This window comes from Myxine glutinosa, chromosome 8, assembly GCF_964187855.1.
Source record: "Myxine glutinosa chromosome 8, kmMyxGlut1.1, whole genome shotgun sequence".
NCBI lineage: Eukaryota > Metazoa > Chordata > Myxini > Myxiniformes > Myxinidae > Myxine > Myxine glutinosa.
In genome coordinates, this window is record NC_136268.1 from 110,249,991 (window position 1) to 110,268,065 (window position 18,075).

An 18,075-nucleotide genomic window follows, 5' to 3' on the forward strand; every position below is an offset into this window, starting at 1 on the left:
TGCTGTGAACCATAATGATTCCTTGAACAAGGCCTTCACCCAGTTGTAGTCGACTTGCCTCCTCCCTCATTGTGAGTGGGCAGCAAGTATTGGTGTGACGTTGATTGGCCAGCAAGATGTGGAACAGGGATGCCGGATGCATCCACACTGATGTTGGGACCATGGTGTTCAGGTCATTCATGGTCCTTACCAGGAGCAACCAGCAGAATCGTGCACAGCTGTTGTGACAAGGGCACAGCCGTTTTTTGCAGCTCCATGCTGGTTCCCCGGACGTTGGTGAAGTAATAACATATGTCCCCGCATTTCACAGAGGTTGCAGGTAAAATGTCGTTGTCCTGCAACTTCTGATGTGGTGAATGTTTGAAGTCTTCGAACAAGAGTAAGTGATCGCCTTTCTTTCATATGTTGCAGTGTGATCCAGGCAAATGGTCACATAAATTTCCTTGGTGAAGGTAAGCATTCATCTCCAAGTTACACGGGAGAATGTCTTCATCATTCTTTGAGAAAGAGGGTGTATGCCACGATTAACTTCATTTTTTTTTTTTTAGCCACAAATTTTCTTTCTCGAACTTCTTCCCAATTCCGTTAGCAATCCCTCCAAAATGTGATCTCGTCTTATCCTTATGCTCAGTCACATCTGAATCTGCTTTCCGCACACACTGAATCAGATAGGGTACATCTTACCATGAAATCAGCATAATCATGTATATCTTCCGACAGTTTCACATTCAACAATTTGTTGTTTTTCCTTAACACAAAAGTTATATTCATCTATATGCGTCACACAAATAATATTCAATCTGGTATGTATTTCACTACTAAACTAAGAATAGCATTCACCATTGCTTTCAGGTTAATATAGTTCAAAATTAACTCATGCAGGTATTTTAGCACTACTCTAAGAAAATAAATTGTATATGATTACAATCACAAACGGGAATATCTAATTCCCAACAACAATTTTCCCAAACCAACAAATTAAGCATAATGTATTATTACCATAATTCCTCTCCACTTTTTCTTTTCCCTCTTTTTTTTTTCTTTTTTTTTTTTTCCTAACAGTGTGTCACTCGTGGTGATATGAGTTCACTGATATTGTAATTGACACAACTCATAACATTGTCGTTATGCCATTATCTTAATTCTACTGTTTATGTCGCCATAAAAGTCTTCCTTTTCTGGATCCACATTTCTTTCCTCATTTGTCACTTCATGTGTTATCATCGTGTTGTTGGTTACCTTATTCAAACACACCGTCACTAAGGCTTTCAAGCAAGCCACCACTAAAACAATTGCCAATATAACTACTAAACCAACAAACAAGTCTGCTACTCCTTGTATATATTCATACCTATGACATAGTTATATGTCGATGACATTTAACATTATATACCAAACTAACAAGCTTCCTAAAAGGTAAATAAAGAAAATCCCTTAATATGTAACATAATCAGATTATTTGTCTTACAAATGATCCCCCTATCTCCCGGGGTTGAACTCAATCCCCTGATCATGAGTGTAGTTGTGATACATTTTTCACTCATGTTGTATTAATATCAGCAGGTAATTGTATGTCATGTAGGCAAATAAATGTCACTATCCCAAGTAGGAATATCACATGTTGAAAATGTAATGTTTATCAATGCAAGGGGTGTTAAAATGTAATTCAAATGACTGTAAATCACTACTATCATTTATCTACCACTGAATGTTCTGCTGGGCTGCTAGGTGCAGCCTCATTTTCTGTGGGATCGTCCACCTTAGCCCCATGTGCTTGTTTGCAATGAGGGGCATGAATCCAACTTTCTATTTTGGGTCCATCTTTTTTCCTATTCTTATCAATCTCCTATAGTCTAGTAGGAAGACTAGGTCCCCCTGCACCCCCCGGAGATATACTTCTAATCAGTGTTTCTAGATTGGACAAAATGTGTAGAAAATGACTAGCTATGGCCCCAAGCTGAAAAAATGTCCCACATACCATTTTTATGCAAATTACTGCTGCCATTATCAAAAAAACGATTTTTGACATATCTCAGCCAATATTGCAGATAATTGAAAAATGAAGGTGTCTAGACCCATGTTTTGAAGGGCATAGATCATGATAGAACTATTCATAACATGATTACATGTGTCTATGGTATACTAGTATGCTAATTAGTGCTTTATTTACAAAATAATCACAGTTTTACGAAATAATAGACTCATATTAAGGTCCGTCTACACAGACGTTAACACAAAGTTTTATTTTTCTAAATATTACAACTGTCAAAATAGTCCTAGCACTCAATGTGACCACTCTTCTCTTGCTTGTTTTAGATAAACATCATTAGCATTAGTGATTCTACACTGAGTCAGTCATCATCATTTTCATCGAAATCGTCAGAGTCAAACTCTTCTTCTCCTTCCTCTTCCTCCTCCTCTTCGTGCTCTCCTGTGTTCAGAAGATCCACCAGTGAGGTTGGTAGGATGGGACCACTGGACCACATTGGTTTCAACAGTCCTTCATCAGTCCTTATCCATCCTTGCTCCTCATAAGGTTTTGGCTTTTCGATGATAGGTTGATCGGCTCTTTTGTACAATGCTACGCGGTGGTTCACACGCTGGATGTGCGGCTTCAGGGCAGACTGGCATGGAGGAAGGCGAGCCAGATCAACCTTGGACTTGGATGTGAGGGTCTTGTCCTCTCCCACCATTTTTCGTAGCAGCTTGGCACGGACAATGTCCACTGATGACTCGCGACTCTGGCCGTACATCACACAGGTGAATTTTTCTAACTGCCTCTCCACCTCAGGGTTGGCATCCCAGTTGTCACCCAGTTCACCGAATGCCCTGTGAAACCTGGGATTCTTCTCCAGCTTTTTCAAGGGCCCGACTTTTCCCTTCCCTTTGAAGGCACTGGTGCAGTCTTCTCCGCTGAACACATAGTACCCCAGGAGAGTGGCACAGTAGTCCTCTCCCAGGGATTCTGCCAGCTCAGAGACGTTGACAAGTTGGCGATGCTTCCCTGACCCTGTATCCAGGTACACCGTCAGCTTGATGTTGTGGGCATGGTGGAGCAGGATCAGGAGGATGTCTGTGTCCGGTGTTCTGACTACAGCGTTCTTGTATCCGATGGTAGCAGCATGATGGAGGTACAGAACCACCCTGGTATCAGTCTCTTCCTGGTTGCTGTAGATCGTGGGGAGTTCACGTACCTCGACCTGAAACACAAAAAGGCACCGCATTTCAATCACCAGTCACTGCCAGTTTCAGATCTAGACAAACATCACAGGTAATCACCTTTTTTTCAGGAAAAATTACAAATTGAATCGCCATTCACGAAGGGCTTTCAATTTTACCTTGCCATTCGTTGAGGCAAGTTGGTGGGCCTTCCCCTCCACGATCAGCACAGCCATCTCTGTTCTCTCCAGCCTGGTAGCTGCCTCTTGTCCACTCCACACTTTCAGAAGAAGCTGGCACATCTGCTTTTTGTTGTCGTCATTTGCAAGGAACATTTTGAAGTCATATGGCTTCCTGGTTGCTGGTCCAGCCAGAATGATCTTCTCTGAGCTGCCCCGCCTCAGCCTTTCCTGCGCTTTGATTGACTCAGGATGGTAACTGTCAGTGGAGAACAGAAAGTGCTGCTTGGCCACCATCTGATCAAGCACCTGCAAGCATATCTCACCACATGTTGGGGGAAGGTTGGCAAGGGTATGCAGCAGCGCCATTCCATCCTGGATGAACAGGGCATCCTTGGGGTATTGCAGATCTTGTGGTGTGGTGTCCTCTAAAAGGTAGTGCAGAATGGAGGCTTTGTTGGTTTTGCAGAAGAACCCATCTGGTGTCCCAAGGCTAGGAGGCACTGGCATCAGGCAGTACTTCATGAGTTCTCCCAGGTCTAATGGCTCATCTTGACTCTGAGACTTGACAAGGAGCAGGAATGCAAGGTTGCTTTGCTCCTGATACTGGATGACCTGGAATGATAAATGGTGATTGGTTGATATGTACTACAGGAAGGACTACAGGTGAAAATTATTCATGTGCTATAAATTGGCATATTTACAATCTTTACATTGTTCATTGATGTGCACTGTCTTTAATAAACAAATTTGGAGTTCAATCTTGTATCTCAATATAGCATGTACAGGACGCCATTTAAAAATACAACATAAAATACAAAAGCACTTGGGTATTGGATTACATCCTTACCTTGCCCTGTGAGGATGTTAGTGTGATCTTCTTGTTACTAGCCTCCATGGTCTTGAGTTTCTTTGTTGAATGCCTTTTCATGGGCGGCTGACATGCAAGCCTGCTCCTTTGGTGCTTCGGCTCTGTGAATCGCACGCTCATAGTTGTAGAATGCTGTGCGGAAAGCTTTAAAACATGACGGATGGTGTTTGGCCTCACATGCAAAGAGGTCTTTGTTTTTCACCTTTCGATGGAGTCGATAGAGACCCATTTTCTCAGCCCGTGTTTCGATTTGCTCCCATGCATTTTCTTTGTTTTTAAAGGATGGGAAGGTTGTAGGCCTCTCAGTATTGCGATGAGCATCTTTGGTCTCAACTTTCTCACAAAATATACACTCTGGCGGGAAGATGGGTTCAGCAGAACCTCCTGGTTTACGAGGAGAGTGATGCCATGATGAGGTTGATGGCCCTGGTTCTGTATCATCTCCCAGACGATGAAAGTGGCGGACAAAGTGCTTATAACACTTGCTGTGATATCCTACTCTTTCTAGGTCATCAGGAAGAGTTGCCGGGATCTGATCACATACTGATTGCATACGACATGGGGAGTCATGCGGTTGGTTGAGACGTCTATCCCGGATCTTTTGAAGCAGTTGCAGTTTTTCTGAAGCAGATCCTTTAATTTTACGGAGGGGCGTGAAATCCCCATGATCAGACATGGATGGTACATGAAGGATGCATGTAGGAGGAGAGCTTTGGGCTGCAGGTTCTACACTCCGTTTTCTTTTGGGCATGCTTGCTGTCGATGTCTACCATCACTGTTAAATGACAAATAAGAAATCACGAATGATGTTAAAAGTGCCTGTGAAAGGAGGCTCTGAGTTTTCAGTGAGGTAACAGAGGTTCTGAGTCATGTTCTACACTAGGGTACTTTTTAGCTGACTAAACCATGTTTAGTGGCATCAAAAGTGCTAATAGCTAAAACATCTAAATTCTTCCACACTAACGTTAGCTATCTAGGCCAATGAAACATTGTGCTAAGTTACTGTAGCTAGCTCAGCTGTCGTGCCTCTTTCTGGTTCAATTCATATACAGAAGTCAACAGATATGTCTCATGTTTGGCATTAACAAAAGTTTAAGTTACACCGACATTAGGAACATACTGTACATAGATGAGGCTAGCTTTAACGTTAGCTAACATGGTGCTAGCTGGCTCAGCTGTTATTCTGCCTGTTTATGATTTCATGCAGAAACTGAAGTCAAGAGTGTGAGTAACATTATAGTTAGCATCTTACCTGGCTAGATTGGAGGATGAATACCAAGAACAACACACAGATGGAATGGAAGACTGAACTTTCAACTGAGGTATTCAATAACATCAACGTTACCAATTGATACGAGCGCGCGACATTACCAATTGATACGAGCGCGCGAGCGCGCATGTTACATGGATGGAAATGTAAAATGGCAGCTATAGCAGCACTAATTTGGATCTCTAGTCTGTCATTTCTGCACTGTGATTGGATAACATAAAAAAATATGTTTGGGAGTTAACAGCAGGAGTTGGTAGATTTTACGTGGGCTGGGTGAGAAACCTTTAAATAAGCAAGTGAAAATCTCTCGCAATACAAAGTCAATGGTGGGAAGAAAAGTTGAGTGGTACCAATGTTACTGCCAATGTCCCGCCCCTATGCAAGACTCAGGAGCATCTTGTTGACATTTAACCTTGAAAATACCTGGGTTTAGACCCCTTATGTACCATGTTAAGTTATCTGCAGTATTAACGTATCCTTATCATTTGTAAAACTGATTATTTTGTAATTACAGCATTAATATGCATACTAGTATACCATAGACACATGTAATCATGTTATGAATAGTTCTATCATGATCTATGCCCTTCAAAACATGGGTCTAGACACCTTCATTTTTCAATTATCTGCAATATTGGCTGAGATATGTCAAAAATCGTTTTTTTGATAATGGCAGCAGTAATTTGCATAAAAATGGTATGTGGGACATTTTTTCAGCTTGGGGCCATAGCTAGTCATTTTCTACACATTTTGTCCAATCTAGAAACACTGATTAGAAGTATATCTCCGGGGGGTGCAGGGGGACCTAGTCTTCCTACTAGACTACTATGGTTTATCATTTCGTTCCAAGATACCGCAACCAAAGGTTTTAACCAAAGCTCTACCAAACTATTTCCAATTTGAACAAAATGCCAGTGAAACAATGATTCGAAGAATTAACTTCAAGGGGTCAATAAATTTATTCTATAGCCAGATCTAATTTTCCCATCCAATAGTTTGCCTTGCCACATGTCATATTATAACACCTTAATAAACCTTCGAAAAAATGTTTCCCATCTCAACAAATTTCCTTTTTTACAAATAGCCATGTGTAACTTACGTATTTAACTACAATTTCCTCTCAATTTGTTTGGCCTAACTGGCCGTAAAAGTGGCTGCCAGCATGCAGTACCGTTTTTTATCTACCAAGGAAGTGTTCCACACAAGACCTCTACCAAAATGTTGTTTGTAAAAAACAAATCTGGGATTTCTGATTACATGGATGCACACTCTCAGGACATTTTCAGGCTGCTGTTAACAATCCACTACGATGACTTAATTCCTTTACCCACAATCAAATAATTAGTACAAATTGAGGATATTATCCCTATCACATTCTTTTATAGATTCATTATGTTGGATCTAATTTTTCCCAATAATTTTCCACTGCTGTAAGGCGGAACAATAGCTCTCATAAGTCTTAGTAATATCGTACTTAATTTGCCCAGCAGAGAATAATTTATTTACTATCCTTTCTCATCTGTTAACCAGTGACTTTGTTTAAACTCCAGAACTGAAAACCCACAATAGTTCAAACCAGCAAAATTTTCTTTACTATTTTCCCATATCATCTATGCCTAAAACACATCCATACATACAGCACAATTTATATGCTGATAAAATTCAAGTTTATATATATAAAATCCATGAGCAGAGTATTCTGGGAAGTCAGTGTAAGACCTCTCCCAAATTTGGATGATTTTGTACTTCCTCATTTCCTTTTATGAAGCTCATATCCATAAATAGATGTTATTCTCATATACATTCTATCAAAAATGGAATCCCAAAATTACTCACAATTTTACTATTAATTAATGGCTGCTCATAACCCAGCACATCAAATTTTTTATATTCCATTTCCCTTGACAAAAGAGATAATGTTCATAATCAAATTATATTTCTATTTTATTTTACGGATTCTCTGGATATTCAATCCCATCCACATATCCCAATCCCATCCACATATAACTATCCATTTCCAGACAGGCACACTGTCGGTGTCAACAATCTTGTAAGATTGATACACAAAAACACACACACACATGCATTATGCATATTTGTTTGCGTTGGAACCATTATTTACAGATCAGATGGGTGTCAATTTTATTTCAATTTCATAAAATTTGTCAATCAAATTCAAAATGCTTTTAGACAAATAAACCAAAAGTCCATTCTTAGAAAACCCTCATGATGTCACATTGAAATTACCCTTTCAGCCTTCACAATAATCTATCCAAATTTTGACTACACACCCATTTGCATGTCAGTCGACCATTGACCTATCAATCGTGCGGAACAATAGTCCGAAATTCCCACCTGATCATCATGTGACTCTTGTCACTTGGTTTGCCAAAAAAATTGCAACGCAATTGTTCCAAACTTTGTAAATTTAAAATTGCTGTGCCCAAAATAGAAGATCCAATTTTGGCATTTGATCAATTAATTATTAATTTGTTAACAAGCAAAAAAGAAAAAATGAATCATTCTTGCTCTGAAAACTTTTCAGACACAAGAATCATCGACAGTTATTCATGTTTGTCCAGTAATCGAATCTGTTGAGGCCAATCATCATTTGGGATTTGCAGCAATGAAGGCCTAATCATTGTCTGAGGTACCGGTAAGCACTGGTACCCTTGATCTTGGTTTGCCCCATGACCTTGTCTTCCTGTTGACATACGGACATCTTCTTCTCCAATGTCCCATCTTTCCACACTCGAAACACCGGTTTCTGTCGTTGTCTGATCTGTGCACCTGTGCACTTGTATTGCTGGGCTGCATCTCTACATCCCTGAGTTGCCACTGCAATCTCTCGTTATCTCCTGAAACACGAAAAAATTCTCTGTACCGTCCTTTTTGGGGAGACAACTGGAAATCAGATGGGACAACTGTCACTTTCATTCCTAATTTCGAGGGCAGTTGTGCATTTGTCTCCTCCACTGTATCCTGTATCCTTTTTATTTTAAGTTCTAGTTCCGTTATCCGTTCTTGCTGTTCCCGTTGTTTGGATTCACCATCCCAAAGATGGAATGCAAGCCAGTCTACCGTTAGATTCTGTCTCTTCCTGGCTTTCAATCTTTGTTCCAATCTTTCCAATCGACTTCGCTCAAATGTACCATCTCTTGGAAACTCCTCATCATGTCCCTTTGTCCACAAATACCAATTCTCGACCTGCCTTATAGCTTCTGCACCATAACGGTCGTACATATGATGTGTACAAGTACCTTTTTGTGGAATCTCTTGTTGTCCTTGTGTATTCTTGCAGGCTCCATTTCCCATTCTGCCTTTTATCAAAGTAGCGTTGGATGTGTTGTAGTTTGTTCCTCTAAAGCTTCACTCGTACCTCCAGGAAGGGTCTCTCCACCTGTTCACACGGTGATTTCCAGAGAATCTCCCTCAGCCGTGGCTTTTGCACAATCCAATCTCACAGATCAGTATTTGCAGATGAGCCGGAGGGTCAGTATGAAATGGGTGAATCCTCAGGTGTCCGCTCTGTTGACGGGGAAATCACACGCCGGAGAGGAGTCGGTAGAAGACAGAAAGACCACCTACCTGCCTGCGGTGAGTGAGTGAAAGGCCCTCAGAGATAGCTTCATCGCGGGAGATTCCAATAATTCTGAAAGCTTTGGTTTCAACAGCGTGAAGCCGAGCTAGGTGTGAGGCAGGAGCACCGGCCCATAGGGGAGAACAGTATTCCATTGAGCTGCGGATGAAAGCCTTGTATGTGGTGAGGAGCTCAGGTGTGCCGAGGAAGGACTTCGCACGACGGAGGATGCCCAGTCGGCGACTGGCTTTGGAGGCCAGCTTGGAAATGTGGTTTTCCCAAGAAAGATCATGGCAGATAGTGAGACCCAAAATCTTGAGCGACAGAACTTCTTGGAGAGGATTGTTGAGAAAGTAGATGGGAGGGTTGTCCAGTCGATCTTTTCGGAGAGACATAGTAAGAGTGTGAGATTTGTCAGGATTGAAAGGCATGTTCCACTTGTTTGACCAGTCTGTGATTTTGTCCAGGTCTTCAGAGAGTGAGGAGGCAGCAGACTGCCGATCTGAGGGAAGAGGAATGGAGCGGCAGAGAGTGGAGTCATCAGCAAAGAGATAGAGAGGATTTTCGAGAGAGTCAGAGAGATCATTGATGAAGACCAGAAAAAGCACGGGGCCCAGAACACTGCCTTGGGGAACTCCAGCCTGAACAGGAAGAGGAGATGAGAGAAACCCATTCAGGGCCACACGTTGACGACGACTAGAGAGGAAGTCCGCCAGCCATGCGTGGAGATTTCCATGGATACCAAAGGAGGAGAGTTTGGTGAGCAGAGCGGGGTGCCAGACCGTGTCGAAGGCACGTGATATGTCGAGGGAGACAGCTCTAATTTCCTGTTTGGCATTGAGGACCTCCATCCATTGTTGAGACAGCAGAAGCAGCATGTCCAGAGTAGAGTGACCTGGTCTGAAACCAAATTGATGATCAGAGATCAAGCCATTGGAGAAGAGGAAAGATTTCATATCAGAAGCAATGATGGATTCCATGACTTTGCTGATAATTGGGAGAAGGCTGATTGGTCTGTAGTTGCTAGGATCTGTTTTTGCACCTTTTTTGTGCAAAGCGGTGATGTTGGCTGATTTCCAAGCAGATGGCAGTTGACCTTGAGCAAAAGAGAGGGTGAAGAGAACAGAGAGAGGGTGAGATAGAGCAGCAGAGCAGGATTTTAGGACCCGTGGGCTGATGCCGTCGGGTCCAGTTGCAGAATCAGAGTCGAGGGTTGACAGAAACTTTTCCACCTTGTCAGGAGGAAAGGACACGGAGTCCAGGAGCAGCAGGGTATGACTGGGTATGGTGGGTACAGAGAGGGATGGGTTTGGGACACAAGATTTAGAGGCAAACACAGAGTTGAGACATTCAGCTTTTTCACGTGCGGAGTCAGCTGTGTAGCCGTTTGAGGTAAGGGAGGGGATGGAGGGGGAACAAACACCAGAAACGGATTTGACCAGACGCCACCAGGATTTGGAAGAGGGAGACAGATAAGAGAGTTCGGTCTTGAGAACGGAGAGATATTGTTTCCTGGCTCTCCTGAGGGTGGACACACACTTGTTTCGGGCTTTGTGAAAGGAAATGAGATTTCCTTCCGTTGGATTTGCTTTCCAGGAGACGAAGGCAAGTTGTTTCTGGGCAACAGCCTCACCACAAGATTCCGTGTACCATGGACGGGAGGAAGGGTATGACAACTGAAGACGAGATGGGATAAATCTGTGCATGAGAGAGAGCAATTTACTTTGGAAGAATTCCCAGGATGAGTTGATGTCAGAGGTGGTAGAGATGGGAGACCAGTCCAGATGATTGATGGCTGCTTGAAGACCGTGCCAGTTGGCCTGAGTGAAATGCCAGACTCGTCGACGCTGAGCAGGCTCCCTGAGGAGGGTCAGAGAGATGTCCACTTTAACAAGGACATGATCAGATGATCCGATCGGAGCAGAAGAAGAGCAGCAGACATTTTCAGGGAAGTTAGTCATAACCAAGTCCAGAAGAGAAGATGTTCCGTTGACTGAGATCCGGGTCGGGAAATTGACAGATTGTGTCAGTCCCAGTGAGTCGCAGAAGTCCTTTGCTGAGGAGCCATGGCTGGTGAGAGAGGTACCCACACCCAGCCAACTGGCATGATGACAGTTGAAATCACCACATATGAGGAAGAGAGAGTTGGGATGAGTAGATAGAAGTTGGTCCATATCATCAGACAGCGAGATGTAGATGGAGTCATCACTGTTTGGTGGACGGTACAACACACATATGAACAAGAGGTGGGAGCGAAGGGGAAGCCGTAGCCAGAGGTATTCCTGGGGGTGAGGTGGAGAGAGTGCAGTGCAGGGCGAGTGAGGAAGAGAGTTTTTGATAAAGATAGCAACCCCGCCTCCAGGACGAGGCTCAGGTCTATCATACCGGAGGAGGGAGTAGCCCGGGAGAGATACTATGGAATCAGAGACATCATAAAGGAGGAAAGTTTCTGTTAAGCAGATCACGTCTGGTTTGACAGAAGCAACCTGTATGGAGAGATCAGTTAAGTTTGAACGAAGGCCCCGGATGTTTGAGGTCCATACCGTTAATGAAGAGGAAGGGGGAGCATCAGATACAGAACAGGGGGGAGGAGGGGTAGGGTAAGATGTGGAAGAGGTGGAAGAGGTAGGGAGAGCTGTTGAAGGTGTGTCAGAGATTTCAGAATAGCTCGGAGAAAGGGAAGGATGGGGCGGACAAAAGGTTTGATGGTGATTGGGTGAGCCACAATGAGGTGTTATTTGAGGAGGGGGAAGAGCGAGGCAGAAGGTTGGGGGAGATGGAGGTGAGAGTTTGAAGGGGGAAGAAGCGGGGAGGATGCTTTGAGGAGGGGGAGTGAGAGGGGGGAAATTGAGAAGCAATGAGGGTGGGGAGATTTGAAGGGGAGGGGTGAGGGGGGAGTTTGGGAGGGAAGGGACAAGGGGAGGGATTTGAAAGGGATGGGATATGGGGGAGATTTGGAGGGGAGGGGTGAGGCAGGAGTCTAGGAGGGGAGGGGCGAGGGGGCGTCTTGGCGGGGAGGGGTGAGGGGGTAGTTTAGGAGGGAGGGGGCAAGGGGGGAGATTTGAAAGGGATGGGTGATGGGGAAGATTTGGAGGGGAGGGGTGATGGGGAAGATTTGGAGGGGAGGGGTTATGGGGAAGATTTGGAGGGGAGGGGTGAGATTGGATTTTTGAAAGTGTACGATTTATGGGAAACGAACATTTATTGCAAAATGAGTTTCTTGTGACCTTCGAGTTAAAAATACGTTTAAGGACGCTGGATGGAGGATGGAGTGCAGGAGAGTTTAGGGAATGTAGAAAAAAGGCACTATAGGAGATGGATATTTTTTTTGGGATGAATTGATTTGGTGAGCAAGTCGAAAGCAGCCTTTTAAAGAAGAAGAAGAAAAAGGTGTTATAAAATATGACGGAATACATAACTTGAGGGGAAAGTGTAAACATTGAAGGTTAATGAGTGAAAACTATCTGGGGAAATGGGGGAGAAACACGTGGTCGAAGAACGAACGAACGAATAAGAATGAATAAACGAATGAGAACAGAGAAGGAAATGTATTTTTTTTTTTTTTTTTTTTTTTTTTTTTGAGTTGAGATTTACACAAGGAAGTAGGCTATGGGTGAAAAGCCTGGGAATACAGAGAACGAAAGTTATTGGATCACAAACGACGGACCACTGAGAGAAAAACAAAGCCTCAAGGTTGTACAGTGCACACTGTACAAGGCCTTGCTCGTGACACGGCAAACAGACGATCAATTTATGAAAGATAAACACCGAGAAACAACCAAAGTTGCACACAATAACTTCACACACCGAAAGATAAATACAGTTTCGACAAAATACAATTGTGAACAGACTTAACTTCGAAAAACGTGGAGACCGTGTGGAGCTTCGACAATCCCTGCCGCCGTCTCCAAGATCCAAGAAAAAAAACTTGGCATCAATTAAAGATTGATGTGCTCCTGTGTCCCTCAATATCCTAACCAGTCTCCGGTTAGTCGAGGCTCCATCCAGTGACACAAACCCCTCTGAAATAAATGGTTGGTAACCCTTTTGAGGGTGATTTCTCACAATGGCCATTGCATTTGGAGTCTTACTAGTCGAGCTCCGCTCCCGATTTTCCTTTCCCAGAGCATAACAGTTGGACATCGTGTCCAAGTTTATGGCAAAAAGTGCAAGTAGGCCCGGAGGAGAACCTCGTGGTCTGCCAAGGCATGGGGGCGGAGGTCTGCCTCGAACCCCCTGGACAATAGGTCTGTCTTGGAACCGCAGTCTTCTGATTTCTAGAAGTCGTGGTGTCAGAGTGGTCCTCATTTTCATCTCGAGGCTGCCCCCATGGATTTTCATTCTCTGCCCCTGATGTACCATAGCTCCCCTGGCTCGGTCTGGGTGAGATGTTCGGTTTGTGGGACCCCATCCTGTGTGTTAAGGCATAGTCATCTGCCATGGTTGCTGCCTCAAACAGCTTTGGTACTTTCCTTTCCTCCAGATGAACTTTAATGTCCTCGTGGACACACTGTTGGAATTCCTCCACCAGGATCAATTGTCGCCACAGTTCGAAGTCTTTCCCAACTCCTTTTGAATCACACCACCTATCAAACATGGTTTATTTCACTCTGGCAAACTCCACATGGGTCTCACTCTCCCTCCTCCTGGCATTCCGGAATTTTTGCCGGTAAGCTTCCGGGACCAATTCATCGGCTTTGAGAATGTGTTTCTACAATACCTCATAATCTGCACATTGGTCCATCGGTAAAGCCGAATAAATATCTTGAGCTTTACCCACCAGAACACTTTGCACTAGTATGGACCAGTACTCCTCAGGCCAGTTTAACAGTCGAGCCACTTTCTCAAAGTGTGGAAAAAAAACTTGGCTACCTCCTTCTCATTGAAGGGTGGAACCAGCCTCACATGTCTGCCAACATCCCAGGTGTTCTGGCTAGGTGTAGAACCAGTCAGCAGGGATGGTACCTGTCGTGAAAATCAAGCTCAGACACGACTTGACCTCTGGGTAGGTTTAATATCATTTAGATCTGTAGTACATCCTGTAAGAATACATGCATGCAACAGGCATTAAAATCAGAGTATTTAATGAGCAATGGTCGATTCAATATAGCAATGGTCCAACAGAGAGGACAGTCAGCGCAGCATTTAGGGGCGTACATACCATTCAAACTACAGGACTATGTCACAGTGAGTTCCGCTGGAGTGTCCGCGCGCCCCGGTTGTCCCGGGTCTTATAGACGCCCCTTCTGTAGCGAGCACACCCTGGGTTCACCTTGGTATAATTTCACTACATTCTCCCCGCCGTTAGAACCATACTGCTGCTCGGCAGGTTGCAAGCAAGCATCAGCAATAAACGAATGGGTCACGTCAATCCACGTCAGTCGGTCCACCCGTAGCGGTCGGGGCGGCGAACTTCCCTGCCAGTTCGTGTTCGGAATCTACCGGGCACGGCGTCCCCAAGCCCGGAGTCCCCCGCGTCGGAATAGCCGCCGGAGGTGGGAGTCGGAGGGGCGCCCCTGCGCCTTCGGGCACGGGAGTGGGGGACGACGGGAGTAACGGTGGTAGTTCCATAGGGGAAGCTTCGCTAGAGTCCATAGACTCGTAGACGGGTTCGTCGATATCCCTGTCGTCGTCCCCACATGGGGCGAGATGGCGTACGGAGACAGTAGACTCGCGGCCATCCGCCGTTAACACGCGAGCATGCTCGGGATTAGCCTGGAGGACCTGCACCTTGTCAACAAGGGGGTCGTACTTGCTAGTGCGAAACGCTCGTTTGAGATAGGCGGGCCCCGGTTCAGCGAGCCAGCTGGGTAAAGATTGGATACTGCCGGAGCTTCTAGGGTGGTGGAACAGTCGTTCGTGAGGAGTCTGGTTGGTGGCAGTACATAGGAGAGCCCGGATCGAGTTTAGAGCGGCAGGTAGCGACCACGCCCATTTATCGAGGCCTCGGCCGAGGGTCCGAAGGCTTAGCATGACGGCCCTCCATATAATCCCATTAAAGCGTTCGATCTGCCCATTCGCTTGTAGCCGGTACGGGGTGGTGTAGCTCGAAGCGACATTATGCTGGAGCAAGTAGCCCCTCACCTCCTGGGACAGGAACACCGCACCCCGATCGGTATGCACGTAGGCCGGATACCCGAACATAGAAAACAAATTCTGCAGGCACCGAATAACCGTGGCAGCCGACATATCCCCGCACGTGTAAGCAAAGGGGTATCGGGAATACTCATCGACGATAGTGAGCAGATAGCGAGAGTTGCTCGACATTGGCAGCGGCCCTTTGAAGTCCATCGCCAAGCGCTCCCACGGTCTAGTAGCCCTAACGAGTGTCCCCATAGGAGGGTTATAAAAACGCGGTTTGAGTTCCGCACAGATCGCGCAATCACGGCAGATGCGGCGGATGTCCTCAATCGAGTACGGCAGATTGCCCTCGCGCACAAAATGCGCGAAGCGCGTTACCCCGGGATGACACATAGTGCCGTGCAAAGTGCGCAGCCCCTCCAAAGTTACAACCCCCACGCAAGTGGCCGGCCTCGATAAGGCTTCAGCGACCAGGTTATCCTTCCCCAGGCGGTATTTGATGGTGTAGCAGAAGTCGGCGAGTTCGATACGCCAACGGGTGATTTTCTCATTCTTAATGCGCTGAGCATGTAAGGTGTCGTACATAAACGCAACACTCTGTTGGTCCGTGACGATTTGGAAACTCCGCCCAAGCAGATACGGCCGCCATCACCGAATTGATTCGACGATCGCGTACGATTCCTTTTCGACAGACGAATGCCTCCGCTCGGCGGAGGTGAGAGTCCGCGAGAAGAAAGCCACAGGGCGGCCTCCTTGGGAGAGAGTCGCCGCTATCGCATGATCCGAGGCATCACTCTCCAAAACGAAAGAGGCACTCTCGTCAATCGTAGCGATAGCGGCGCCAGCGATGTCGACTTTAAGGCCCTCGAAGGCCGCCAGGGCGGCCGGGCCCATGGGGAAAGTGTCGCAGGCCACGAGGGGGCGGAGCTTCACGGAGAAATTTTGCACCCACTTTGAGTAGTGGGCGAACAGCCCTAGAGCGCGTTTCAGCGAAGCCCGATCGCTAGGCGGAGCCATATCGAGCAAAGGGCGCAGACGCTCCTTATCCGGAGAGACGGAGCCATGGGTCACGGTGTACCCCAAAAGTTCTACCGTGCGTAGAGAGTATCGACACTGAGCCGCATTCATGGTTAGGCGGTATTTCCGCGCGACCTCGAGGAAGCATTTCAGATTAGCGTCGTGATGCTCCTGGTCATACCCACAAACCGTAAGATTGTCCAGATAGACAAAGACATCGGTCAAATTCGCCTTCGCAACGAGGTCATCCATATCCCTCTGAAAACAAGCGACTCCGTTAGTTACCCCAAAGGGAAGTCTCGTGAACTGGTACAACCGCTGACCCGATTCAAAGGCTGTAAAGACGCGATCAGCCCTAGAGATGGGGACTTGATGATACGCACTACGCAGATCGAGAGTGCTATAAACGGATTACAGGGCCACCTGGCGTACCAGGGCGTCCATCCCCGGTAAGGGGTAGGCATCCAGCTGTGTAAAACGATTAATCGTCTGCGAATAGTCGATTACCATGCGCCGGCGGTGGGCCTCACTCCGCACCACTAAGACTTGGGCCCGCCACGGTGACCTACTGTGTTCTATAATACTGTCCTTTAAGAGCAGGGCCGTTTCTTCCGCAATGAATTGCGCGTCCGCGCAAGAGTAGTGCCGTGATTTGACGGCTACAGGGGTACAATCAGTGGTCAGGTTGGGGAACAGTGAGAGTGGCTCCATGTCCATTTGAGCGAGGGCGCACACAGCGAGCGTGTCCGGCCCACCGAAGTCTATTTCCAAATGTCCATGCCGCTTAAGGAAATCAAGTCCTAACAGAACGTCAGCGCATAAAGCAGGTAATACCATGAGATACACGTCCGGGAACGTGCGTCCCTTTATCACAAGTTTCAATCGACACGCCCCTTTTGTGCTAACCGAAGTCCCTGAGAGGCCATGAAGATCCGGCGGGTTGTCCCGAGAACCGGCCACCCATGTTGATGCACGAGTCGCTGATCGATAAAACTATCCGTGGACCCCGTGTCAATCAAAGCTTGCGCAAAAACGCCCGCGACCGTGAGCGGAATGATGGCCTGCGCAAGGCCGGCAGACCCAGCAGGTATTGTACCAGCCGGGCGAGAAGATCGCGCCTCGCGGGTGGATCCCACGCCGGCTGCAATCCTTCGGGCAGCGTCGGCAGGTTGGGCCTCAGCAGGAGCATTGAAGTCAGTTGGCTCATCAGCAGTTTTATTTGCCAGAGTGGGTGTGTGTAGGTAGTAAGAGCAGCCGCCAGATGGCGCTCGAGTCACGTGAGAAAGATCTCTGCCGTCTGCAGATTCATATGCCAAAGTGGGTGCATGTAATTCGTAAGAGCCGCCGCCAGATGGCGCTCGCGTCACGTGAGAAAGATCTCTGCCGTCTGCAGATTCATATGCCAAAGTGGGTGCATGTAATTCGTAAAAGCCGCCGTCGGATGGGGCTCGAGTCACGTGCTGCGTTTGCCGCACATCGAGAGGAGTTTCCAAAGCAGGAGCATGTCGCTTGTTTGAAGTAGGCGTTCGAACGCCAGTCAAGGTCGGTCGCGCTGTGGCCGGTCGTGTTCGCGCCATTTGTTTCGGCGGCCCGGTGTATCTCACCAAGGTCGGGCGTGTAGCCAGAGGCCCGCGAGAAGGAGAGCGGCTCTTCAAAGCCGAGTGAGGCACCCCGTCCGGCGCTCGATCCGTTGGCTCCGCGATGAGCCCATTCAAGGTCGCGCGGGGACGCGTGCCCCGAGTGGCCTTCCTGCAGACCTTTGCAAAATGGCCCTTGGTGGAGCACAGGTGGCATGTAGCCTCCCGGGCCGGGCATTCAGAGCGAGGGTGCTGCCGATTCCCGCAAAAATAACATTTTGCATACCGGTCAGGCCGTGGCCGGGCAGCGGCGGCAGCAGTGAGGCCGGAAGCGGAGTCCG

The 18,075-nt window shown here is 46.6% G+C and overlaps 2 protein-coding genes across 5 annotated transcripts in view; one reads left to right on the forward strand and one right to left on the reverse strand.

The window, feature by feature from the left end:
* LOC144893320 (sulfotransferase 1B1-like) overlaps positions 1 to 18,075 on the forward strand; it is a 74,793-nt gene that overhangs the window by 26,158 nt on the left and 30,560 nt on the right. The window lies entirely within an intron of this gene.
* Positions 1,942 to 4,269, reverse strand: LOC144893197 (uncharacterized). The gene is made up of 3 exons (XM_078782840.1): positions 4,189 to 4,269; positions 3,339 to 3,953; positions 1,942 to 3,200 (listed from the first exon to the last, which is right to left on the reverse strand). Exons 1-3 carry the CDS (start codon positions 4,267 to 4,269, stop codon positions 2,352 to 2,354), a joined length of 1,545 nt encoding a protein of 514 aa, XP_078638966.1. The 3' UTR covers positions 1,942 to 2,351.